Source organism: Labeo rohita, chromosome 18 (assembly GCF_022985175.1).
Source record: "Labeo rohita strain BAU-BD-2019 chromosome 18, IGBB_LRoh.1.0, whole genome shotgun sequence".
Taxonomy (NCBI): Eukaryota; Metazoa; Chordata; class Actinopteri; order Cypriniformes; family Cyprinidae; genus Labeo; species Labeo rohita.
Genome location: NC_066886.1, coordinates 1,843,120 through 1,870,824, shown reverse-complemented (window position 1 = coordinate 1,870,824; position 27,705 = coordinate 1,843,120). Strand labels below are relative to the sequence as shown.

The 27,705-nt window shown below is 30.1% G+C and overlaps 1 protein-coding gene across 4 annotated transcripts in view; it reads right to left on the bottom strand.

Annotated features, from left to right (window-relative positions):
• Window positions 1–4,886: 4,886 nt before the first annotated feature.
• Window positions 4,887–27,705, bottom strand: part of nedd4a (NEDD4 E3 ubiquitin protein ligase a) — a 41,620-nt gene continuing 18,801 nt past the window's right edge. For 2 of the 4 annotated variants that reach the window (XM_051134449.1, XM_051134447.1), the window contains 24 exons: window positions 24,308–24,358; window positions 23,035–23,096; window positions 22,649–22,751; window positions 20,607–20,770; window positions 18,972–19,092; window positions 18,717–18,869; window positions 16,955–17,026; window positions 16,465–16,584; window positions 14,870–15,157; window positions 14,675–14,752; window positions 14,527–14,581; window positions 14,136–14,194; window positions 13,737–13,802; window positions 12,265–12,494; window positions 12,048–12,169; window positions 11,774–11,844; window positions 9,996–10,091; window positions 9,771–9,844; window positions 9,605–9,665; window positions 9,470–9,529; window positions 9,281–9,388; window positions 7,808–7,904; window positions 7,616–7,688; window positions 4,887–6,017 (listed from right to left, as the gene is read on the bottom strand). In XM_051134449.1, coding sequence (XP_050990406.1) covers window positions 5,915–6,017; window positions 7,616–7,688; window positions 7,808–7,904; window positions 9,281–9,388; window positions 9,470–9,529; window positions 9,605–9,665; window positions 9,771–9,844; window positions 9,996–10,091; window positions 11,774–11,844; window positions 12,048–12,169; window positions 12,265–12,494; window positions 13,737–13,802; window positions 14,136–14,194; window positions 14,527–14,581; window positions 14,675–14,752; window positions 14,870–15,157; window positions 16,465–16,584; window positions 16,955–17,026; window positions 18,717–18,869; window positions 18,972–19,092; window positions 20,607–20,770; window positions 22,649–22,751; window positions 23,035–23,096; window positions 24,308–24,358 — 2,487 coding nt within the window. In that variant the 3' untranslated portion in view covers window positions 4,887–5,914. The remainder of the gene's footprint in view (window positions 6,018–7,615; window positions 7,689–7,807; window positions 7,905–9,280; window positions 9,389–9,469; window positions 9,530–9,604; window positions 9,666–9,770; window positions 9,845–9,995; window positions 10,092–11,773; window positions 11,845–12,047; window positions 12,170–12,264; window positions 12,495–13,736; window positions 13,803–14,135; window positions 14,195–14,526; window positions 14,582–14,674; window positions 14,753–14,869; window positions 15,158–16,464; window positions 16,585–16,954; window positions 17,027–18,716; window positions 18,870–18,971; window positions 19,093–20,606; window positions 20,771–22,648; window positions 22,752–23,034; window positions 23,097–24,307; window positions 24,359–27,705) is intronic. The other 2 variants (XM_051134450.1, XM_051134448.1) reach the window with 1 other exon arrangement.

Sequence of the window (27,705 nt, the reverse complement as noted above, 5' to 3'; positions counted from 1 at the left end):
CTATTCTTGCTGTGCTTTGAATCAAATAAATGCAGGCTTGGTGAGCAGAAGAGGCTTCTTTAAAAACATTAAAAATCTTACTGTTCAAAAACTTTTGACAGGTAATATATATTAGTTAAAGTTCTTAGATAAAAAACTTAAAATAACCTAAAACAACACTAAGGCATTATTAACTGTTTTTGTTCATCATATAAAATATTATATGACTTAATATCAATTTCAATGTTTTTAGTACGTCACATTTTCATGAATACTTAATCAAAACATATTTATAAGCATTTAGTATGTGTGTGTTTATTTTTGTGTTTATTGCTTACTGTGACATTAAGAGCCAGATGACGCTGACATTTTTGTTTTGTTTTGGTCCAGAATAGTATTTGAACACTTGAATTACACTTCAAAAAGCATAAAAACATATGAAAGTAAGTGTCTGAATCTGAGAATCTTCAAAAATGTCACTTTTCTTCATCAAACATACAAATCTACTGCTATAGAAGCAATTGTGTTACTTGAGACTCAAAATCTGATGTTGTGACAACTTGCCCCGCTCTTTTATACACTAAGGTTGTTCCACTGTGTGTGTTGGTCAGTTGTGTTATTTCAGACAGAATGAGTGTTAACAGCACATTCTCTCTCTCTCACACTCTCTCTATTTGTGGCAGCTGATGGAACAGATCCAGATCGGCCCAGTATCGATGAGTTGAGCTGGACAGCTGCGGACTGAAGGAACAGTATTGATCTGCTCTCCTCTTGCTCTGTTGGTGTGGAGCAGAAGTGTGACCTCCTCCCTCCTCTGAGCCGCTCCCGCTCTCCCTCCGGACCCTCTGACCGGCCGGACAATAGTTCTGCTCGGACCACAGGTCAGGAAGAACAATACAACTGTTTAGTGAATATCAGGAGAAAAGAGGCTGAGTTCAGTTTCCCACAGTCAGCAAACACAGAGAAAAACATCGAGCTCTTACTTCAGCTCAACTCAGCCATTCAGCCATTCTATCTGTTGTATTTATCCTATAAATGCTCTTCAAGTTCTTTGCTTTTGTTTTTTTTGCCTTCATTAGTCCTACAAATCTTTGATTGCTTCAATTAATATCATAAAACAGCACACATAAAATACATGTACAAAATACTTTTTATATATTTAAAGCATTGCACTGCATAACATTTTCCAACTATATAGGAATATATAACGCAATTCTATGATAAATTGACATTTATATTTAATATAAAAACACACACACACACAATTATAAATAATAATAATTATAAAATAAGGATCAATAACACATCTATCTGTCTCTAATAATAATATACACATTTAATAATAATTGTAAAATAATATATTGTGCACACATCTTTCAAATAGTGACTTTTAATATTTTTAACCATAAATATATTACATATATTTAATAAATATTATATTATCTAATTTTAATCTAATGCTATTTATAATTATTTTATAAATGACCAGTAAAATCTCATTAAAAATGTATTTATCGAATATTAATAATTATTTTATAAATGACCAGTATAATAAAAACATGAATTTTTCTAATATTTATCTTATATTTATATATAATTATCTTATAAATAAGTATAATCTCAAGAAAAAAATATAATAATATTTACTAAATTCTAAATATTTATCTTAATACTAATAATTAATACTTAATATATTTATATATAATTATCTAATATTAATCTTATATTTATGTATAATTATTTTATAAATAACCAGTATAATCTTAATAAAAATGTATTTATCTAATATTTATAATTATTTTATAACAACCAGCATAATCTCAAAAAAGTATTTATTTAATATTTATACTTATTTTATAAATGACCAGTATGATGTCAATAAAAAAATTATTTATCTAATATTTACCTTAAATTTACATATAATTATTTTATAAATGATAAGTATAATCTCAAAAAATTATTTGTCTAATATTTATCTTATATTTATATATAATTATTTAATAATAATCTTAAATTTATATATAATTATTTTATAAATGACCAGTATAATCTCAATTTAAAAAAAAATCTAATATTTATCATTATTTTATGACTAGTCTAATCTCAATAAATAAATTTATTGATCCAATATTTATCTAATATTTATAAATAATTATTTTATAAATGACCAGTATAATCTCAACAAAAATGTATTGATCTAATATTTATCTAACATTTATAAATATTTTATAAATGACTAGTATAATCTAAATAAAAATATTTTAATCTAATATTTATCTTATATTTTTTATATAATTACTTTATAAATGACCAGTATGATTGCAATAAAACATATTTTAATCTAATATTAATCTTATATTTTTATAGAAATATTTTTATAAATGACCAGTATAATCTCAATAAAAAATATTTGTATCTAATATTTGTTTAACATTTATAATTATGTTATAAATGTCCAGTGTAATATCAATAAAAAGTATATATAATTACTTTCTAAAATATTATTAATTATATATAATATAAATAATTATATATATATATATATATATATATATATATATATATATATATATAAATGACTGTGAATAATTTCTGCTGAAGTTTAATAAACCTAGCAGTTGTTGTCCATTTCTGATTTGCTGTGTCACCGAGTTATCTGTATCTGGGGAAAAAATATACATGTCATTTATTCCATTTCATTTTGGAAACAGCAACTGCTAATATGCTAATGCAGAAGATCTGATCAATAAGGAATAAAATCAATATGAGATTCTCACAGCAGAGCGAAAGAAGATCCGGCATGTATTCTGAGACCCTTCTCATTGGACACTTTCGCACATCATCCCGCCCTCTCGGCAGAAAGCCACACCCCTCTGACCCCGGCAGTGTCCGAGAGGTTTAGTGAAATGGTGTGTGACCCAACAGCTGACCTCTGAAGGATCGTGGGGCAGCAGGACGTGGGCATACAGGGGGATGGGAGAGAAAAGAGAAGAGAAAAGGGGGAAACAACAGCATTGTCACTCACTCCTGTTGTAAATGGGCCCCTCTTTGGCTGACAAACAGCCTCTGAATCACTCAACACTCTCACTGCACAGCTCTGAGGATTTTACTACTTCAGCATTATATTTTATTATATATTCTAATATATTTAAGTCTATTAAGTCATGCAGAGTAAAGGTATAGTCCCCCTAAAAAAGTATATACAGGCTGTATCTAATTATTAGATCAAGAAAGTTTTATACTACAACTTCTGAAGTTTACAGCGATATTGCGCCCCCTTTTGGCAGAAAGCAGCAGTGACGCGTTTGATTTTCATCTGCACTGTTACTGACGCCTAGTGGACGTTTTGAGAACTGCATCACAGGGCATATTAAATACATAGGTTCACAATAATTATCATGAGAACTTTATTTATTTATTGATACTGACAATTATTCGTAAATAAAAATGTATACACTTATACAAACTAATATAAAATAAATATTCAATACTATCTGTAAAATCATAATAAAGTAAATAATTAAGTAATTATATAAGGAAATGGTTATAAATTATATACGTAAATAATAAAGCTTTTCCAAAACCATTTGTATAAAATAAAAATAATACACATAAACATAAATAAACAAAAATAAGTGCTGTTCAATAAAATATATATATATATTTTAAATAAATATAAACAAATGTTACGCAATACAATTTGTATAATAATAATAATGATGATGATGTTATACAATACCATTTGTATAATAATAATAATATTAATAATAAATAAATAAAATACATTTCATTTGTATAAAATACAAATATGATTAAACATAAAAATAAATGTTGTTCGACAATTTGTATAATTATAAATAATAAACAAATCCTACTCAATACCATTTGCAGTCTAATAATAATTATAAAATTATCAATAAATAAATAATAAAAAATAATAATTGTAATAAATAAAAATTAAGCAATCAATAATAAAAAAAAAAATTCAACTTGTATAAAATAACAATAATGCATATAAAATACAAACATAAAAAATAAATGTTCAATACAATTTAAATAAAAAATTATAAAAATAAATGTTACTCAACACCATTTGTATAAAAACATTATTAATAATATAAAAATGTTATTCAATATAATTTGTATAATAATAATGATAATAAATTCTATTTGTATAAAAATACAAAATAAATAAACAAAAATAAATGTTGTTCAATACAATGTGTAATAACATATAAATAAAAATAAATAAATATAACTCACTACCATTTTTTGTTGTAATAATAATAATAATAATAATATTTAATAATATAAAATAAAAATAGAACAAAAATATTATTAAATAAATTTGTAAAATAATATTAATCATAATAATAATAATTAATAAATAAATAAGAAGCAATCAATAAAAATGTAATTACATAAAAATAAAATAAATATATAAAATAAATCTAAAATAAATGTTAATAAATACCCTTTGTATAATAATAATTAATAATATTAATAATATAAAATTAAAATATGTTTTTTTAAATGTTTGTAAAATAATAATAAATAAAAAGCAATCAATCGATAAAAATGTAATTCTATAAAAAATACAATTAAAAATAAATATAAAAATAAATGTTAATAAATACCATTTGTATAATAATAATAATAATAATAATAATAATAATAATAATAAGTATTAAATTATGTACCTTGTAAAAGAGGATGTGCTTCCCCAGCTGAGTGTCTGTTTCCTTTTTTAGACATCTTCAGGATATTTTCTGTGCCACATTCGCCTCCGTCTGCTCACCTGTGGGCATTTCCTGTAAAAGTTGCTTTAAAACAACATGTATTATGACAGCTTACTAACAACACTTGAAGACTAAATAAAGACTACACAAACCTCAATAAAGACAACGTATGGGAAGAGTCATTTTCATTTTATTAATTTTCCAAAAATACGCAGCCATAAAGATCGGCGTGACAATTCAAATCAGCACAGTTTACATTAAAACGAAAGACACTTTTGCTCATAAATCTCCGATAGAAAAGCCATTCTGAAAGTCACTCTCATCAGTGCCAAAAACCTTTGTAGAAATGCAGTGGACATTCATATATATATAATAGTGTCTAATTATACAACAGTATCGACGATAAAAGTGTTTCCTCGTTAAAAGTTGCCCGTCAGCACACAGAATCAAAGAGTTTTATATCACAAATGAAGGCAAAGTTATTTAACAGTCCGATACGTTTCTCGCGAGACAAAATGTGCTTACTTTAAGCAATATTTATGCTGTAAACATTTAGTAAATGATATAAAGCAATGATTCGTCACAATACAGCATGACTGAGGTGATCTATACATAGTAAGACTTGGTTTTAGAAAAGTGCTTCAACCTTCAAAAGCAGTACAAAAAACCATTTTCATAATCATATGCTTTTCAAAAGTGGGCGATCTGTAAACAAATGAAAATATGTAAACAAAAATCATGATTAAGAGCAAAATAATGATGCTGGATACGTCCGAGTTTCGTCAAAACTCAAGAAAGTGACATTATTTGTACAGACTGCCAAAAATAGAATGGTCTCATATTGTGCATTCTGGGAAATCTCATCAGCCAAATAGTGCACATCCATAACGCGTGACTTTAAAAGCTCATATTAGAAATATACAATTCCTTAATTATGCTCAAATGCATAGATATGATCAAATCTATAGATGTTTAGAAATCTCGTAGGTAGAAACATACAGCCGTATGCAGGAGTACATTACAAAACCTTATTTTGTAAACATACAGATTTGTGATTTTACAGCGCTGCGTTCGCCGGATCGTCTCGCCGCTCGTCCTCGTTTCCCGTAGAGCCGCACACGCGTGCCGCCCGCTTCAAACACGTGACGGTCGTGATGCCGTCGCCATGGTTACGCTGTTGCCGTGGCAGCCGGAGTCTAGTCCACACCATCAAAGCCCTGAGCGTTTTCGATGGCCATGTGCAGCTTCTCACGGAGCTCCTCGAACGACTCGTACGGAGGGAGATCCAACCGGTTGAAACTGATTGAGACAGACGGGATGATTCATGAACGAGACAGAAAAAAACATCTACGATTATGAGATTAAAGTCGTAACGTTACGACAATAACCTGTAGTGAATGCGGTGATCGTCACGCACTCCACGTTGAAGAGCGTGAAAAACACTTTATTGTAAAGACACATTGTTTGTGTTTCACTATAAAACTGACAGATTTTAAAAGCTGAGACATTTGTATGCGCAACAGGCTAGAATATACTCTCAAAATATCATAACTTTAATCTCGTAATTGCTACAAATTAATATTCATAATTTTGACTTTATTGCCAAAACATTTTGACTTTATTCTCATAATTTCGACTTCATTTTCAAAATATTTACACTTAATTCTCGTAATATTTCAACTTTATTCTTGTAATTTAGACTTTATTCTTATAAAAGTTCAACTTTATTCTCGTAATATTTCAATTTTCTTCTCATAATTTTGACTTTATTCTTGTAATTTCAATTTTATTCTCATAATTTTCGACTTTATTCTCATAAAATTTTGACCTTTTTCTTGTAATTTCAACTTTATTCTCGTAATATTTAAATTTTATTCTCATAATTTTGACTTCATTCTTGTAATTTCAACTTTGTTCTTGTAATTTCGACTTTATTCTCATAATTTTAACTTTATTCTCATTAAAAATGTTAACTTTATTCTTATAATATTTCGATTTTATTCTCATAATTTTGACTTTATTCTCATTAAAAATTTAAAATATATTGTTGTAATATTTGGATTTTATTCTCATAATATTTCCATTTTATTCTCTGAATTTTTCAACTTTATTCTCGAATTTCGACTTTAGTCTCATAATTTTGACTTTATTCTCAAAATATTTTGACTTTCTTCTCATAATTTATTCTCACAATATTTAGACTTTATTCTCGTAGTATTTCAACTTTATTCTTGTAATTTCAACTTTATTCTCATAATTTTGACTTTATTTGTAATATTTTGTCTATTCTCATAATTTCGACTTTATTCTCATTAAAAATGTTAACTATATTGTTGTAATATTTGGATTTTATTCTCATAATATTTCCATTTTATTCTCGAAAACTTTTCAACTTTATTCTTGTAATTTTATCTTTATTCTCGAATTTAGTCTCATAATTTTGATTTTATTCTTGAAATATTTCGACTTTATTCTCATAATTTATTCTTGTAATATTTACATTTTATTCTCATAATTTTGACTTCATTCTTGCAATTTCAACTTTATTCTCATAATTTTGACTTTATTTGTAATATTTCGTCTATTCTCATAATTTCGACTTTATTCTCATAATTTATTCTTGGAATATTTAGACTTTATTCTCATAGTATTTCGACTTTATTCTTAAAACATTGACTTTATTCTCGTAATTTCAACTTTATTTTCGTAATATTTCTACTTTATTTCTGTAATATTTTGGCTTCATTCTCATAATATTTCAATGTTATTCTTGTAATATTTCGACTTTCTTCTCAAAATATTACGACTTTAATCATGTAATCTTAGATTTTTTTTTTTAACATGGCACTAAAACACCGTCGAACAGAAACATGTAGACAGACAGAGAGAACTCTCACCAGGTGTGTGCTCGGGGCAGTTTGTCCCTCGTGCCCCACTGTTCGATGGTGAACAACTGTGGCCCGTTGGATCCTGATAAATCAGAGAAACACAGAATGTCACTTTATCAGCCAGACTAAAAAGCCATATAAGGAAGAAGCAAGCACCAACATTAATATTAATGAGCAGTGTGGGATGAGGGCGGGGCTTACCGTAGAGCTCAGCGAAGCCGTTCATTGGTACGCGGGACGTTCCCGTCACAAACTGCAGCAGACGGATTCGCTTTTCTGCATCCATCAGCAACACAGTCTGAAATAAAATCAACAATGAGCCGCTACGTCAAATCAATTCATTCTGATTATTAGTAATTATAAAAGTAAAAGTTGTACAATGACAATGCAGTTAATGTCATCTTATTAAAGTGACAAAACTGTGCATTACAGTTACTTTACCATGGTTAAGGGGGGTTTAGGTACTTGCTATGCACAAGAACAACCCTTAATCATGGTAATTATTATATTACGATTACTCGAAGATTTCAGAAACATCATGTATTTATTGAAAAAAAAAAATTAGATGTATTTTTGACAGTGGATATCCCTAAACATCAAATATAATTCAACCAAAAACCAAAAAAGTTAAAAAGTACAAATCAAAACATGCATAAATAAATAAAATAAAATAAAAAGAGAAAAAAATAAAAGAAAAGAAAAATGTATTTTTTTTAATATAATTTATATACATTTAAATAAATAATATAAAAATAATAAAATAAAATAATACAAATAAATGAGATTAATATAAATATCTCTGGTTTTCTAACAAAAAAAAAAAAACAGCAGCATCACTGTAAAACTGAATGTGGCAGAACAACCATTTTATCTCAATTATCTTATTTTTAAAATAATTCAACATCATCATCCAACCAAAAACAACACTTAATCATGCTAAAAATAAATAAATAATAAACAGATAGATAGACAGAACATGAACATCAAACATGAACATCAAGCATAATTGAAAAAGTTCAAAAGTGCAAAAAGAAAGTAAAAAACAAAAAGAAAAAGAAATGTAAAAAATTAAATAAACAAATTAAATAAAGGACATATAATTTATATACATTTAAATAAATAATACAAAAATAATAAATACAAATAAATTAGATTAAAATAAATATCGTTATATTAATAAATATAGTTTTCTAACAAGAAAAAATTAAGAGCATCACTGTAAAACTGAATGTGGCACAACAACCATTTTATCTCAATTATCTTATTTTTATAATCATTCCAAATCCCAGCCTAAAACAACCCCTAATCCTGGTAATCAAATAAATTAATAAATAAATAAAATCATTGTAATATATATCTTTAGTGGTGTAGTAATTAATAAGGAGTGCTTCGTTATGACAAAAATCAGAATCACAATTATTTAGTTTAATGCTGTGATCACAATTACTTATGATTATATCGCAATTAGTCAAATAATTTAGAAAAATCATACATTTATTGATTTAAAAAAAAAGCCAATTCCGCTGCGAAAACGACTACTGTTTTCATAATCGCTCTAGTCAAAATCGTATTCGAGATTAAAATTGGATGAAGCGACCAGACCTATTTATAACACTGAAGTTTAACCTTGAAAAGTTGCTAAATTACAAAATAGTGGTAAAAATCAAATCTAACCTTCCAGAACCAGATGATGACGGGATGATTCGGGTTGTAGCCATTTTTATATTTCGTGTTTTCTCTCCAGTCGTTGACGTCCACGTCTCCTAAGCCACACATCAGCAGCTGAGGAACACAGAGAGGTCAGCAGAGGTTTGACAGCTCAGATCAATCAAGTTACACTCAGCATAAAGCAGATGCTCTCACCTCCAGCTCGTTTTCATCAAAGATCTTGATCAGGTCCTGAGGAATCAGCTCATAGAAACCCTGCAGATAAAACACAAGTCAGTCAGACTCTCGGTGGATGGCAGTGACCCAAAACGACTGAAAAAGGGTCTGTACCTCCTTGAATGCCGTCATCTGTCTCTGAATCCGATCTACAAACCTCCACTGCATCACCAGACTGCAAAGAAACACCACAGGAGATAGTATTATATAACAAGAAGCCATGTAAAAAAGTCTCTCTGATATTCACATCTACGTGCCACTAGAGGGCGGTGAAACATACTGAATATACTCCTTTTTGTTGGTGTCATCGACTACAATATCAGCACCTCCCAGTTTCAGCTCATGCTGGTGCGTCTGTGGAAGAGATCAGATCAGAATACATTTACCTACACAAATAATTCTTTAGGAAGATTTGAGGACTTTATTTGCATGTCTTTTACAGGAATAGTTCATTATTCAAAAGATTACATTTGACACATACAGAGTGTAAAGAAAAATTAACCACCTGTCCAAAGAGCTCCTCGTCGATGGTGAACCTGAGGTCCAGATCTGTGGGGTCGTTCTCTAAAATCCATCGAAGGGAATTGAAGTACTCGCTGTCCTGAAATAATACGAACAAACCAACAGGTTGACAAGTGTTTGATACTTGAGCGTGAGCGATAAACTAAAGCTACATGGGACATTAACCACATAATGGGTGTTAACAACACTCCAACTGCGTTAAAATGTAACTTATTCCTCTTACTTATTACCCAGAAGCAATGACATTTTTTTTGAATGAAATAGTACTATGCTGTACATATAGTGTAATAAAAAACAAAATTATTTATTAAAGAAAATTGTCTTTTTAACAGTGGGATTCCCTGAAGTTTAAATATAACTGAACTAATAAATAAAAAACTATATTTATTAAAAATGATCAAATATAAAAAGGTAAAACAAAATAAATAAATCAAAAATAAATAAAAATAAAAAATAAAGTTATATATTTATATAAATAATCTCACACAAAAATAATGTAAAATAAAATAAATAAATAAATAAATAAATAAATAATAATAATAATAATAATTATTATTATATATATATATATATATATATATATATATATATATATATATAGGTTGTTCCACACTTCTACAACCTACTGAACTACTAAATTTTACAACTACTAAATTTTAGGAAGGGGTAGAAGCAAACCTCTGTACGTATACATTATATATACATATTTTCTAACTACATTATTTTTTAAAGAAGACTTTTCTGCTCACCAAGGCTGCATTTATTTGATCCAAAGTACAGCAAAAACAGTATAATTTTAAAATATATTCACTATTTAAAATTACTGTTTTCTTTTTATTTATATTTTAAAATTTAATTTATTCCTGTGATTTCAAAGCTGGATTTTTAGCATCATTACTTCAGTCACATGATCTTTAAGAAATCATTGTAATATTCTGATTTGCTGCTCAAAAACATTTATTATTATTATTATTATGTTGAAAACAGCTGAGTAGAATTTTTTAAGTTTCTTTGATATAGAATAGAAAGCTCAGAAGAACAGCATTTATGTAAAATAAAAAACTATGATAAATGTCTTTATCACTTTTGATCAATTCTAAGCATCCTTGCTAAATAAAAGTATTAATTTCTATAATTTCTTTAAAAAAATTATATAAAAATATATATATACACTAACTCCAAGCTTTGAATGGTATTAATGGTATAGTGTATAATGTTACAAAAGCTTTTTATTTCATATAGATGTTGATCTTTGGATCTTTCTATTCATCAAAGAATCCTAAAAAAAATTACTCAACTGTTTTCAACACTGGTAATAATCAGAAATGTTTGTTGAGCAGCAAATCAGCATATTAGAATGATTTCTGAAGGATCATGTGACACTGAAGACTGGTGTAATGATGCTGAAAATGTAGCTTTGATCACAGGAATAAATTACATTTTACAATATATTCAAATAGAAAAAAATATTTTAAACAGTAAAAATATTTTTCAGTATTACTGTTTTTTATTGCTGTACTTTGGATCAAATAAATGCAGGTTTGAAGAGCAGAAGACTTATTTAAAAAAAACATTAAAATGTGTAAAATAGAGTATATATACAGGTTATATAAAAATACACCAAAATAATATAAAAATATTAGAAATATATATATATAAAATAAATAAGAGCAGCTATGTTGTTGTAATGCACTTCTACAACCTACACAACAGTAGAATTCAGAACTGATGCTGATTGGTTGAGATGTGCCTGTCACTCACCACTGACTCCATATCCTGTAACGTGATTGGCTTCTGCAGCATCATCTTGTAGAAGGGCCGGATGAAGAAAGCTGTGCAGACAAAAACAACAAAATCATTTAAGAGCAACATGAGGGTGAGTAAATGCTGACTGAAATCTCAGTGTTGGTACATTTAGACATTAGCTGTCTTTTGAAAATCAGTCTGCCTGCATGCAGTGTATGCATCCGGAGCCAAGTCGAATACTGTGAACATGAGTTGTGGGTATTTATATTGGTCTTGACAGGTTACTCACCGTCCAACAGCTTCCCGTGATAAACGGCCATTCCAGCCACCCGGCCGATGAACTTAAAATAGGACAGGTGATCCTCATTACACAGACCTGAGTTGGGGTTGATCTGTAGAGTGTAGTTATCCCTGCAACACATGCAATACGAATTTAAATATATTTTCTAAAAGATTTTAGCCAAGAGTGTTTTTAAAAACGATTTGACTGAAGGTAAATCACTCACGTGGCAGAATACTCAAACAGCCCATAATACGGGTTGAACATTTCCTTGGAGATCAGGAAGAACCATTCCCTGGCCACGCCCCCATAGTCCAGCCCCTTCTCGCCCTCAAACTCCACCCAGAGGCGGGCCTTCAGCAGGTCCGAGCGTTTGACGGACAGAATGCGCAGGTACGAGTCCTCCAGAACAGCGTTACGTCTCACATTCAGCTCAAAGCGGTTCGGGATGTCAGACTGGAGACCAGAGAAAAGATTATTTTTGATTTTATAGTCACTTATCCATTAGGATTTGACTGGATCAAACATGTTAGGTGCTAAAATTATAAGTTAATGTAATTTTTCACAGCCCACAAAGAAGAATAGCTGATTCAGAGGCAAGAACGTTTTTACAAAAGATGATAAAAACCACCAATTTATGTCTTTAAAATAATGTGCACTGATGAATTAGGCACAACAAGACCAGCAATGTTTATTAAGAGCAGAAATAGGGTCATTTTTAAATGTAATGTTGCCTTTAAAGTCATGATTTCAATTACTGAAAAATGATAACTGCTTTAGGATGGTCTGCGGATATTTAATAAACATTCACAATTAAACTAGTTCACTAATTCATTACATTCATTGTGATAACTGTATGGTTTAGGAAAGACATATAAATAAAATAAAATAATTATACTATTAATATTAGTGTTATTAAAAATGATTAAACAATTTAAAATATTAAATAATAATAATAATAATAATAATAATAATTATTATTATTATTATTATTGTTGTTATTATGAAATAGTCATACCAATACATAAAATTCAACATTTTGGGCAAAACGTGTGGCCATACAAACAAGCAATCCTGTAGCTAAAAATAAAATAAAATAAAATAAGAAAATAATTATTAAAAAATTAAACTTTATTTTACAGTGGAATATTACAATAATAACAGTTTCTTATTTTGTATATTTTATGTAGTAGTAATAATAATATCAATAATATAATTTTAAAAATTAAATAAAATAACGTAATAATTATATAATAATAAATAATTTTATTATTATTATTAATAATATTACTAAATAGTCATACTGATATTTAAAATTCAACATTTTGGGGCAAAATGTGTGACTGTGCAAACAAGCACAGCAAACCTGTAGCTAAAAGTAAATAAAATAAAATAATATTATTATTAAAAATTAAACTTTATTTTACAGTGAAATATTACAATAGTAACAATTGTTTTTTTGTAAACTTTATGTAGTAATAATAATAATAATATAATCATTTAGTAGTAGTTGTAGTAATAATAATAATTATTATTATTATTACTATTATTATTATTATTATTATTATTATTATTATTAAATAGTCATAATGACATGTAAAATTCAACATTTATGGGGGGTGAAAATCAAATCAAATCAAATCGCTGCTCTGAATAAAACAGGAAAAAACAAAAAGCCTAAAAAGAAGAGTGACGTACTGGTTTCTTGAGTTTCTTGCGGAAGTACTCATACTTCTGTTTATAGTCTCTGGAGTAAGGCACGGCCTGAAATGAAGCAGAACACAATCAGTTCGCCAATAACCCACGAGCTCTTATCTGCTCAGATGCTGAGCGATCCTGACCCGACAGAGATCATTCAACTCTGGACAAATATAACCTCCCCTCCCCTCATGACAATCACAAACCCCTTACAGGAAACGAATGGGAAGAAATGTACAGGGTTTCAGTCTCAGAATACTTTTAGAAACAAGATACGGCAAAGATCATTGTGCGTTTCAGCAGTCTCTCTCAATATGATCCATTAGTGGCCGTTTCTGCCGACTCGGTCTTCAATGCCTGACCGTACAGGACCTCTAACAGAAACAGAAAACCACTTACTGGACCAGTGATGGCTGAATTCTGTAGTCTTGGATCCTCCCACTGCGTGTTTTTTGTGTCTAAAAAAGCAAAACAAAAAATAAATAAGTACAAATAAAACAAAAAGATTATAAATAAATAAATGAAAACTATTAATAAAAATGTAAAAATATTATATAAAAATGTAAATAACTAAATATAATACATACAAAAATATTAATAAATATAATAAATATAGTATACATAAATATAATAATTAATAAATATTATTTTAAATAAATAAATAACAATTAGTAAAAAATTTAATTATACATAAAACAAATATAAACAATACAAAATGTTTGTAAAAATATATAAAATTTAAAGATAAAAATAAATAAAAAAACGCCATGGTTATAATTGTGCCACTTACTGTGATCGATGTAGAAGATTCTGCCATCACTATGTACTCGCTCTTCCCAACCAGGCTATAAGAGACAACACACACACATATTAAATATTAAAAACATGACCTCATCCTCTGATTACGATGACATCAGTGATGACATCATCCGTCTTACCGGCAGTGGGCCGAGGTCAGTGGGGTCGAGGGAGACTCTCCTCCTCATCTGCACGGGAACCTTCAGCCGAGGGTCGTCCTGTGACGGAACAGGGAACAGGATGGCAAACACAGGAAGTATATTTCAGCGTGAACAATGGTGCAATCAAATCATGCACAGGAAAAGCAAAACAACTGCTTTATTATAGTCAAATACCGTGGTATTAGTATCATGTCCTGTTGTTCGCGTCCGTCTTACCCATGTGGTGGTCTTAGTGTTGTGGTCTATGAAGAAGGGCCGTCCGTTTGGAGCGCTGCGCACCTCCCAGCCGGCTGGCATCATGCCCACGTGCTCCGGCGTGTGAGCGTGTGCATGTTGCGGAGACACATCCGGGGAGAGCAGGGGTGGAGCGTAGCCCGTGGGATTCTGGGAGAGAGACATCGCACCGCCCGCCACCGCTGCTGCCGCGGAGGAGGAGGAGGCCTCAGAGGGCGGCTGTATGAGCTGAAATACAGAGGTCAAAGGTCGGGGAAACTGAGGGATGAGTTGGAGAAATATTTAGCTGCATTACACCACAAATTAGGACAGCACAATAATTTAATGTTTAAAAAATTAAATTAGGCAAACCACAAACAGTTGGACTGCAAAATAAAATAGTATTATTATTATTATTATTATTATTTATTTATTTTTTAAATATACTCAATTTTATTTTATTTTATAATAGTAGCATTAATTAATTAAAAATCATTAATTAATTAATAAATAAGTTTGTAGTATTAATATTAATAATACTAAGAATAAAAAAATACTAACAATATAAAAAATTATTATTATTAATATTTTTTCTTATATACTGAATTTTCTTTTCTTTTATATTATTACAGTAGTAACATTAATTAAGTAAAAATCATAATTTAGTAGTAGCAGTAATAGTAAAAATAATAATAATAATAATAATAATAATAATAATAATAATAATAAAGATACAGGATTACTGTGCTTGTTTTCTTGTTTTTTTTTGTGTGTTTTTTTTTTTTTTTTTACAATTTGGTCAAAAAATGTTATGGTGTATATATCTGCATAATTAAATAATAATAATAATAATAATAATAATTATTATTATTATTATTATTATTATTATTGTTTTTGTTGTTGTTATTACTATTATTATAAAAATACAGGTTTGCTGTGCTTGTTTTCTTGTTTTTTGTGCTTTTTAATAATAATAATAATAATAGTTTTTTGTGCTTTTTTTACAGTTTGGTAAAAAAAAAAATGTATGGTTTATATATCAGTATGATCAAATAATAATAATAATAACAATAAAAATTAATGATGATACTACTACTACTACTACTAATTATTATTATTGTTATTATTATTACTATTATTATTATTATAAAGATAATGGTTTGCCGTGCTTGTTTTCTTGTTTTTTGTGCTTTTTAATAATAATAATAATAATAATAATAATAATAGTTATTATTATTATTATTATTATTATTATACAGTTTATTATTATATATTATATATTTAATAAATAAAATAAATTAAAACAAATAAATGTTTTTGTTATTACTATTATTATATTGTGCAGCTCAAAAACAAGCTTTATAAGTAATACAGTAAGTATAGTTAAATATTCTTAAATAAATAAATAAAAATAATCACATTCTATAATACAATTTGTGATATAATCAGAAAAAAAAGTTTTTAGATACTTTCCTCAATCCGTGCAGCGCTACCCCAAATGCTGTTAATAGAGCTTACACTAGAGCGAAATTTGTTCAAACAGGAACAAGACATACCTGAATGAGCGGTCGTGTCCAGGTTGTCGTCCTGCTGTTGTGATTGACGTAATAAATTCTCCCTTTACTGTCCTGCTTTTCCTCCCATCCCGGAGGCAGCCCGGCAGACGTTGGTAGTAACTAGAGGGAAGAACAGAAAACGACAAAGTGAGTAACGAAACAAAAATGCAGAGAGGGGTGAAATGAGGCGAGCAAAAAAACGGAAACAATCCATTACAGATTGTCCGTTTGGTTCATAAATAGCCATCAGTTAGCAGTTCGGCTCTCAAACACAGCGTCCTCTGGGAGCAGATGTGAGCGGAGCTGCAGCTGAGGTGATGTATTGCGAGGTTCAGGGCATGCTGGGAAATCTGGGGCAGCTAAGATTACACATCATGTGCTGAGAGACTGAGAAAAACACTCCACATTCTGCTGAAACTAGAGCGTGTGGCGAGCGCTCGGTCTGGACTCGGAAGGACGGATATACGTATGAATGTTTTAATGCTCTTACCACGGGGTGAACAGGATGCTCTTCCACCGTGAGGGTCTGTCCACTTCCTCTGCGGCTGCCGTGACCCTGCGGCTGAAGAAAACACAATACACACTCTGTTACATACTGTTTATACTGTTATTGTAACACTGGATTTAAACGTTACAATGTATCAAGCTGCAACATATTCATGTTGCATTTTACAGAATGGAATCTTTTGGTTCTGGATGCTGATTGGTCAATACAGTGTTCTGATAAAATTCACAAAGCTGTGTATATCACTGCACTGAACTCATTAAAGTCAACTATTAATCTTGGTTTAAATATCAGATATTCTAGTGGAAGGACAAAACTTGGCAATAAGGCACTTGAGGTTGTGATAATTTATGTATATAGTCAATGTGACGATGGTTTAATGTAAGGAATATTCCTTACATGTTGTCTCGTATAAATTTGGGATCTTACATAATGTCTGAAAGAAGTTAGAAAACATGAGTTGCTTTAGATCATTAGATCATTGATTTTTAATGTTTTTAAAGAAGTCTCTTCTGCTCACCAAGCCTGCACTTATTTGATTGAAACTACAGCAATAGCACAAAAATTTTTAAATATTTTTACTATTTAAAATAACTGATTTCTATTTGAATATATTTTAAAATATAATTTATTCCTGTGATTTCTAAGCTGATTTTTAGCATCATTACTCCAGTCACATGATCCTTCAGAAATCATTCTAATATTCTGATTGGATGCTCAAAAACATTTATTATTATTATTATTATTATTATTATGTTGAAAACAGTGGAGTAGAATTTTTTCATGATTCTTATATGAATAGAAAGCTCAGAAGAACAGCATTTAGCTGAAATAGAAATCTTTTGTAAATCATCACTTTTGATGCATTTAAAGCATCCTTGCTAAATAAAAAAAATTAAAAATTACTCCAAGCTTTTGAATGGTATGGTGTATAATGTTACAAAAGCTTTTTATTTCAGATAATTGCTGATGTTTGGATCTTTCTATTCATTAAATAATCCTAAAAAAAAAAAAAAAACAGTTTTAAATATCAATACTAATAATAATAAATAAAATAGCATATTAAAATGATTTCTGAAGGATCATGTGACACTGAAGACTGGAGTAATGATGCTTAAAATTCAGATTTGATCACAGGAATAAATTACATTTTTAAATATATTTAAATAGAAAGCAGTTATTTTAAATAATAAAAATATTTTAGAATTTTTTGCTGTACTTTGGATCAGATAAATGCAAGCTTGGTGAGCAGAAGAGACTTCTTTAAAAAACATGAAAAATCCTACTGTGTATTACCACTCAAAAGTTTTTCAGTATTTTTGGACAAAATCTCTTCTGCATTTATTTGATCAATAATACGGTAAAAATGTGAAATATTATTACAATTCAAAATAGCTATTTTCTATGTGAATATCTGTTAAAAAGTAATTTATTCCTGTGATCAAAGCTGAATTTTCAGCATCATTACTCCAGTCTTCAGTGTCACATGATCCTTCAGAAATCATTCTAATATGCTGATTTGCTGCTCAAGAAGCATTTCTGATTATTATTAAATGTTAAAACAGTTGTGCTGTCCAATATTTTTGTGGAAACCAAGATACATTTTTTTTTTTTTTTTGGATCCTCTGATGAATAGAAAGTTCAAAAGAACTAAATTTATTTGAAATAGAAATCCTTTGTAACATTATAAATGTCTTTCTAGTCACTTTTGATCAATTTAATGTATCCTTATTGTGTGTGGACTGACCGTGAGGGACGTGCGTCTGTCGTTTCCGGGCTGCAGTCTGTTGAACTCCTCGCAGAATCCTGTGAACTCCATTGGGGAGTGGGGGGGCGGTGGCGAGCGTTCGCTGTGGCTGTTATAAAGCGTGGACTCATCTGCTGTTATGATCTCCCAACTCTGCAAAACACACACACACAGATGTGAAAGTGTGTCATTTGTCCGGGAGTTTCAAAGAAATCATAAGTGTATGTGTGTGCGCGTGTATGTGTGTGCGAGTACCTCAGGTGACTCTCGGCGCTCATGGTTCTCGTCATGTTCAGATATTTGTCTGCGTGTGAGGAACGCCCGCTGGGACTCGCTGTGTGTATCCTGTCTCTGTTCATTGTCTCTTTGACTGTCCCTGTAAATCAGGACAAAATACACACTTCAGTGCTTAAAATGACCCAGAAAGACTCAAATAAAGCAGGTGAGGGCGCCGCTGACCAGCAGAGAACAGAGGAAGGAAATAAGAGGCCTTTCTTTGGTATAACAGGATGATTGACTACAGAAGAGTTTTGTATAAGGAGTAATGACCTGCTGATTGTTTCCTTAAAATCCATTTGATTTTTTTTTATTATATGTACAAAATGAAAGGGGAAAAAACCTAAAACTAAAAATAAATCAAACTGAATATAAATAAAATATATACAAAACATATCAAGTATATCAATAAAATAAATACACAATAAATCTGAAAACAAACTATATATATATATATATATATATATATATATATATATATACACACAGAGTGAAAGAAAATTAAAATAAAATAAGACAGTAAAATAAAATAAAATACTATAATAAAATATAATAAAATAAAAAAGGTGATAATAAAAGAATTCTGCATCTGAGGTCCATATCAACCTAAAATAATAGAATATTAAAAAATAAAATAAAATAATAAAACAAAACACTTCTAAGAAATAAAATGAGGCCTTTGAAATCCATATCAACTTAAAAAAATCAGAAATAAAATAAAATAACAAGATAAAATACCAAAAATAAAATAAAATAATAAAAAGCTGATGATACATAAATTAAGGTATCTGAGGTCCATATCCTAAAGCAATTGGATTTTTTAAAAATAAAATAAAATAATAAAACATTGCTGAAAAATTAAATGAGGCCTATGAAATCCATGCCAACCTAAAAAAGCAGAAATAAAATAAAAAAAGGTGATAAATAAATAAATTAAGGCATCTGAGGTCTATGCCAACCGTGAATAATAGAATATTAAAAATAAATTAAAGCAAAATAAAATAATTAAATAAAACACTGCTGAGAAATAAAATGAGGCCTTTGAAATGTATGCCAACCTAAGAAAGCAGCAATACAATAATAAGGTAATCAAATAAAATGAAACAAATAAAATACTAAAAACAAAGATAAAACAAATCTAAAAAAACTAAATTAAATTTAAGAAAAATAAGCAAAACAAAACTAAATAAAACGAAGCTAAATAATAAAATAAAACTAAATAAAATACTGACCTTTTAAAAGTTAAATTCTTAATGACTGTAATTCAGATGGTCAAACATGAGGAAACATTGACTGATCATTTATAAAATGTATATATTATTTATAATTTAGCACCATGCAGGCCTAGACTATATTCACAAGAAAGTGAAAAATAGAAAAAAGTAAATAAATAAACTACATTAAATGACAAATAGAAACTAAAACAGATCCTTCGATTTAAAAAGAAAGTCATGTCACTTTGAATAAAGCCATGTGCCAAATGGAATGAATGTAAAAGATAAATGCAAATATTTACATGGCACACTGGTCTTGAGTACATTGTTGGTTTTGTGTATGCATATTTGTAATGTGTGTTGATGCTGTGTGTGTTTGTTGAAAGTAGGTGATAATTACTGTATGGTGGGTCTGTGCCACTGGGTGGTCCTGCTCTCATGGTTCACATAGTAGGTTCGTCCCAGGTTGTCCTGCCTCTCCTCCCAGCCAGGGGGCAGCGCGGGCAGCTGGTGAGGATGGTGAGGACTGCATAATTCATGAGGCTCCAAAAACTCCCAACCAGGCTACAGGACAGAAATGTGCAGAGTATTAAAACACTGGGCTGTTGCTCTCCCTGCATGCAATTTTACAGGAAAATCATGTTTGTTTGTTTAATCGGTACTAGTACTTTGCATGAAAAGTAGCTCAGTGGCTGCTAACAAAGTGACTTTGCAGTACACAAATTTCACGTAACAAGTCCTTTGGAGCAACCCGGACCGGCGTGAGGAGGACTTTGAATTCTGGAACGATTAAGCTGTATTTAATCTCACTTTGGCAGCACTTCTGAGCAAGTTTTGGATGTCTGAAATCTCACCTGTATTTCTCATACAACGAGAGCCCTGAAGCCGACACCAGCGTCAACACGGCACTCGTACAATGAGAGCGACTGGAAAAGTACACAGTGACTCTGCTGGTTCTATATTAAAGTTATTGTGTATAAATATAACACATTTGTTTATGCACAAAACAAATGTCATTAGTTTGCTGAATGCTTTGTTTCCTTTGTTTGGAAACCCGATAACACGCGATGCTATTTAAAAAAAATGAATAAATGCACATGCATGGGCCGTGACAGAACACACATTGAATCGTATCAATGAGATAATAATACTGTGAAGTATTTTTTTTATATTCTCTTTAATTTTTGTGAAAGATTTAATATTTTTTAATAGGTCTATACAGCTTCAATTACTTTTTTTTTTTATTTCAGTTTTAGTTTAATTGAATTAGCACATCAAATTAAACTACATGAAAATAAGAAATGTTTCCATGAGAAGTAGCTGAGCTAAAATAAAATAAAAACCTGGTTGAAAATAAAATAATATAAAATAAAATAAATAAATAAGGCCTTTGAAATCCATGCCAACCTAAAAAGCAGAAAGAAAATAAAATAAAAAAGGTGATGAATAAATAAATTAGGACATCTGAGGTCCGTCAACTTTAAATAATAGAATATTAACAGTAAAACAAAGCAAAATAAAATAATTAAATAAAACACTGCTGAAAAATGCCAACTTAAAATGCAGAAATAAAATGAAATAATAAATAAAATAAAATAAAAAGCTGATGATAAATAAATTAAGGTATCTGAGGTCCATATCCTAAAATAATGTATTTTTAAAAATAAAATAAAATAAAATAAAAAATAAAAACACTGCTGAAAAATAAAATGAGGCATTTGAAATCCATGCCAACCTAAAACAGCAGAAATAAAATAAAATAGGTAATGAATAAATAAATTAAGGCATCTGAGGTCCATGTCAACCTAAAATAACAGAAAATTAAAATAAAATAATAAAATAAAATAATATATATCTGATGTACTACAAACAAATTTAACAATAGTAATAATGATGTTTGTATAAGTAAACTTCGTTCATATTAAATTCAACAACAGTATGAAACGACAATAATAATTCCTGATTTTCTCTTTAAGGACATATAAAGTCTGTCTATCTGTCATTCTGTTCAGAAATAAACCCAAGTGCAAGGTTAGAACATATCTGAAAAGCTTTGTGAATCAGGCAGAATTGTGTTTAAAGAAACAAAGGATTTTTCATTCAAGGACAGGCCACAAAAGAAAGCAGACATGGAGGAATATAAAGCATTTTCATGTCTTTCGATCCATCACAAATACTTGCTGCAAACTACATCAGTAAAGGTGCTTCTCATAAACGGGATAAGAAATCATCAATGTACTATATACATACATCTGCGTCGTATTGTGAATATAGTCAATGCTGAACACGACATGCAACGTCCTTCAGCTCTTATTCACTAATATATTATGCACCGTACTGCAACTTTAACTCTTTCTAGTTCATTTATTGAAAATTATAGGATTCTAGAATTAAAAGTTTGTGTTTGTCACCAAAGCTAGTGTTTGTATGCATTATCCTTACATCCAGATTCTCGTTCTGTTCAGCCGGGTCATCCTCCGTGTCGTTGTTTTTGGGCATGTACGTCATCTTCAGTCGCAGATGACCTTTCACCCTCGACTTATGACTGTATCGAAACAGTTAAACAAACACATCAACAAAAAACACACATCAAATTACAAGAAAAAACATCGTTTTAAACATAAAACTGCACTGAAGTGTATCAGAAGTGTTGACATGTACATGTTTGAAATGAAAACAGTTCACAGATACATGATGTCATAGCAGGTCAAAGGGCTTTTCACAATGACAACAGAATTAAGTCAGTGACTGTCATGCTTGGAAATAAAGCATGCAGGTATCCAGGCAGTAAAAACTGCAGTAAAACTGCAAATAAATCTCCAACTAACCTTCTCGGATGCAACAGGAAGTCCTTGAAAGTGTACGGCCTTTCATTGTTGGGATTTTCTGTCTGTGGATATAAAAAAAGATTTAAAAAATTTGTAACTAAATTATATATATATATATATATATATATAATATATATATATATATATAAACATATTATGTATTATTATATATTACGTAATATTTGTTGATATTTATTTGCATTAATTTAGAATTTATTATTATTATTATTATTATTATTATTATTTGCTGATTTCTTCCGCCTCAAAAAAATTGTCTAAATAAAATAAAATAATAATAAATAATAATAAAATAAAACACTGCTGAAAAATAAAATGAGGTCTTTAAAATCCATGCTAACCTAAAAAAGCAGAATGGTAATTAAAATAAAATAAAATAAAATAAAAAATAAATTAAGGTATCTAAGTCCATGTCAACCTAAAATAACAGAATATTAAAAAATAAAATAAAATACTAAAATAAAACCCTGCTGAAAAATAAAATGAGGCCTCTAAAAATCCATCCTAACCTAATATATATATATATATATATATAAAGTTATATTTATGTAGGATATTAATATATATGTGATCATTTTTATTATTATTATTAATGTCACATTTATAAACAAAATTAACACACAAACATGCACACACATACACATACAAACAAACATACATGCATATATACATACATACATACATACATACATATGCCTTAATTTTGCTATTTTTTTGCTAAATAAACATTTATATTTACTTTTATATTTATTTATATATTTTTATATATTTCTATATTTATGTTATTATATGCATTACATTCGCATTTATTATTGTTATTTTTTGTGGCTGATTTCTTCTGCCTCCAAGACAATTCAATTAAATTTCAAAATAAACATTATTCATTAGAAATAACCACTGCTGAAAATAGTCTACAAGGTAAAGAGTCAAGTATCAGGGATATTTTTGAGTCTCAATGTTTATGATCACTCAGCCAACCAACACGTACACAAACACACACACACATAAGTATATATAGAGAGAGTTTAATTTTCACAGTGACTAATTATGAAGTGCAACTGAGCAGCTCTAAAACCAGAAGGTTTATTTTACGATGTCTAGTAAAATGGGAGCGTCTCTGAAGACATATGAGGTGGACCTTCTAAAAATATCACCTACATTTAACCTACATTAAAGACAATAATGTGGTCAGCAGCTTCAACAAAACACACACTGAGTTCTGAGTATACAAAATATTATGATGATAAATACTCACAGGTATCTGGTGCAGAGGAACATCCACTTGTCCGAGGAAGTCGTCCCTCGTCTGCAGAGAATCAAGAAAACACAGAACACACCTGTCAGAGATTCTGTCACAGAAACTACTTGACATAACGCATGCAAAATCAACTAAATACATTCACACTAACTGGATATTGGCATGTAGATGGCTTCAGACAAGGACTTCTATAAAACATGAAGTTTGGTGCAGACTGGAAATGGTATGTTTGAGTTAGTGCAAAGCAGACGTATCCTGTTGTTAACAGGTGATGCTATGATTATAACTGAATTCCGACACATCCTTCAACGAAAACTCAAGATCTTCGCAATTTAATGTCACAAAGGGCTTTAGATTACACTGACCAAATTTAATGTTTATCTCTTTAAATCTCTAAGAGGAGTTAGTTTAAATACAATGCCAAATAAAAAAATTGCAGAGAAAATAAAAAAAAAACCAGACTTCCTGTCAAGGACTTTTTGTAGGTATTGGTGTGTTACATGTGTTATATGTTACCGTATTACGTACACGTATGTGCAACATAGCTCAAGAGGCACGTCGCTGAAATTTTATAGGTGGCGCTATCAAGCCATTTTGCCACACCCACTTCTGAAACCAATATTAAATGTACATTTTCACCACTTTTAGTGTGTGTGAAAAGTTCCATGAGTTTTCGAGCATATTTAGGCCCTCAAAAATGTGATTCTTAGCAATTCCAATAGGGCCCTAATAAAAACAGCTGTATGCAACTCAATTGCACATAAGATACTGTTCTGTACGTACTGTTCTAAAAAAACCTCCTATTTAACGTCTTTTTGAGTGACTACATGAGATGTGATACATTTTGCTAGTTTTGCTGTTTCTTTCAACGCCTTCTGATGATTATCCATGTTTATTTTGCACTATAACTTGTAGTAAAGTGGAAGAGACTTCCACTAAAACTGCTACAGCGACCTGTCATGCAACATTTAAGAGTGTCAAAACAGCATTTATTTCTTAATTCTGTGATGCAATGGACATTATTTGAGAGCGGAGACTTTGTTTCTTTTTAGAAGAAACAAAGTACAAAGCTCTGTGCGATTACTGGAAGGGAGGTGCATTACAAATAATGTTTGGTGAAGGGAAAAGTGTGGACCTGGCAACCCTGGCTTGAACTACAGGTGGTTCATCGGGTCAAATAGAACCTGTATTCACAAATTAACAATTCATTTGTTAATTCATTATTATTGCTTTAAGTTGGACAGCCCTAAAGTCAACACAAGAAACATTTCTTTATACAAGACTCAAGAAAATAATTAGGGCTGCTCCCTAATAGTCGACTAACCGGAGGCCTGGTCTACCGAAATTGTATTAGTTGCTTAGTTGCAGAAAAAAAAATTCACAGTAAATGCCGAAGTCATGCAGTCTAAAACGGACAGATTGTTAACGGCTGGTCTACGTGGTAATATATTATTATTATCAGGACATCCAAATGCTTACCTATCATTCATCAACCTCAAATATGGCTTATCATCTGAAATATGTGAGTAGTAGCAACTTCACATGGACGCTCAATGTAATGTTAACCTAGAAAAATGTCTGTGCGGAGTGTGAAAGCTGAATAGTAGTGCGTTTACTGGTGCGCTCACTTTCTCTTAAAATACTACATCATTTTTTGAAATACAGATACATCTTTCATACTAATACATCTTTCAAATCTGTAAAGATTCTACGTTTATGTGTGTGCACTCACAATAACAACAAAACATTGCGCTTTTGTAAAATAATGAAAGCAAACAGGATGCTCTTTCTGGCGTCTCGGTCTCTGTGAACTTGAGCACAAAACTTGAAAAATATATCTATAGAGAGTGAATTCAAATATTCTCAGATTATGTAACTTGCATAAAAACATGCATACAAGCGCATCCACTACTGCGGAAATGACGAGTCAGTGTTGCCGACTTCATCTTTTAGAAAGCACTAGTTTAACAAGAAATTATTGTTGATGTTAAATGTTAATGCAGCCTCCTCACTGTTTTTCCCTGACACATTGACACATAAAAAATATAATTATATTACAAATATATTAAAAAAAATATTATTCAGTGAGCTATATTTTAGACACAATTTTGTCTTTTTTTAGTTTTGCCAATGAATGTAATTTCAAACAAAGCCGGATCAGTATTCATCTGGATCAGTAATACTGCAGTGCTTCATTCTTGAGTGAATCGGTTTTTGAACAAATCATTTGAGTCAATGATTCAGTGACTTCAAGCCAGCCACTTGCTTTGTTTCTAAATGAATAATGAAATACGAATTTAAAGGAGAAGTCCGCTTCCAAAACAAAGATTCACATATAATGTACTCACCCCGTTGTCATCCAAGATGTTTATGTCTTTCTTTATTCAGTCGTAAAGTAAAGTAGTTTTTTTGAGGAAATCATTTCAGGATTTTTCTCCATATGATGGACTGATATGGTGCCCCGATTGTGAACATTCCATAATAACATTCCATAATGCAGCTTAAACGCAGCTTCAAACGATCCCAAATGCGGTTATAAACGATCCCAGCCAAGGAAGAAGGGTCTTGTCTAGCAAAACGGTTATTTTCATTTAAAAAATACAATTTAAATACTTTTTAATTGCAAACGCTCATCTTGTCTTGCTCTCCCTGAACTCTGTATTTTCTGGCTCAAGACAGTTAGGGTATGTTGAAAAACTACCCTAAATCGTATTTTCTCCCTCAACTTCAAAAATCATTTTAAAATCATCCTACATCACTGCAGAAGTACCGACACAGTCTTTGCAAAGTGAACATGCAAAAAAGATCAAACACCCTTAACAAAAAAGGCAAAACTGCGATATAGGACGATTTTGAAGTTAAGGGAGAACATGAGATGGGAGTTTTTCGACATACCCTAACTGTCATGAACTGGAAAAAAACAGTCCAGGCAGAGCATGAGCGTCTGACATTAAAAAGCATATAAACTGTATTAAGAGTCTTCTTTCTCGGCTGGGATCGTTTACAACCGCAATTTGAAGCCTCATTTTGGAAGTTCAAACTCGTGGCACCATATCAGTCCATTATATGGAGAAAAATGCTGAAATGTTTTCCTCAAAAAACAATTTCTTTATGACTGAAGAAAGAAAGACATGAATATCTTGGATGACAAGGGGGTGAGTACATTATGTGAATCTTTGGAAGTGGACTCCGGCAACTGGGCTAGTTTTGAGTAGCAATTGGGCGGGTTTCGTTGTGAAAACCTGGCAACCCTGACCCACTGGTGGTTTTAGTGTCATATTTATCCATGAGAGGCCTAAACTAATCAAGGTACCAGCATAAAACACATTCAGCAAAATATAATTTAATTACCGTTATTGAAAATTACTGACAATATCTCACACCCCTATTATAAC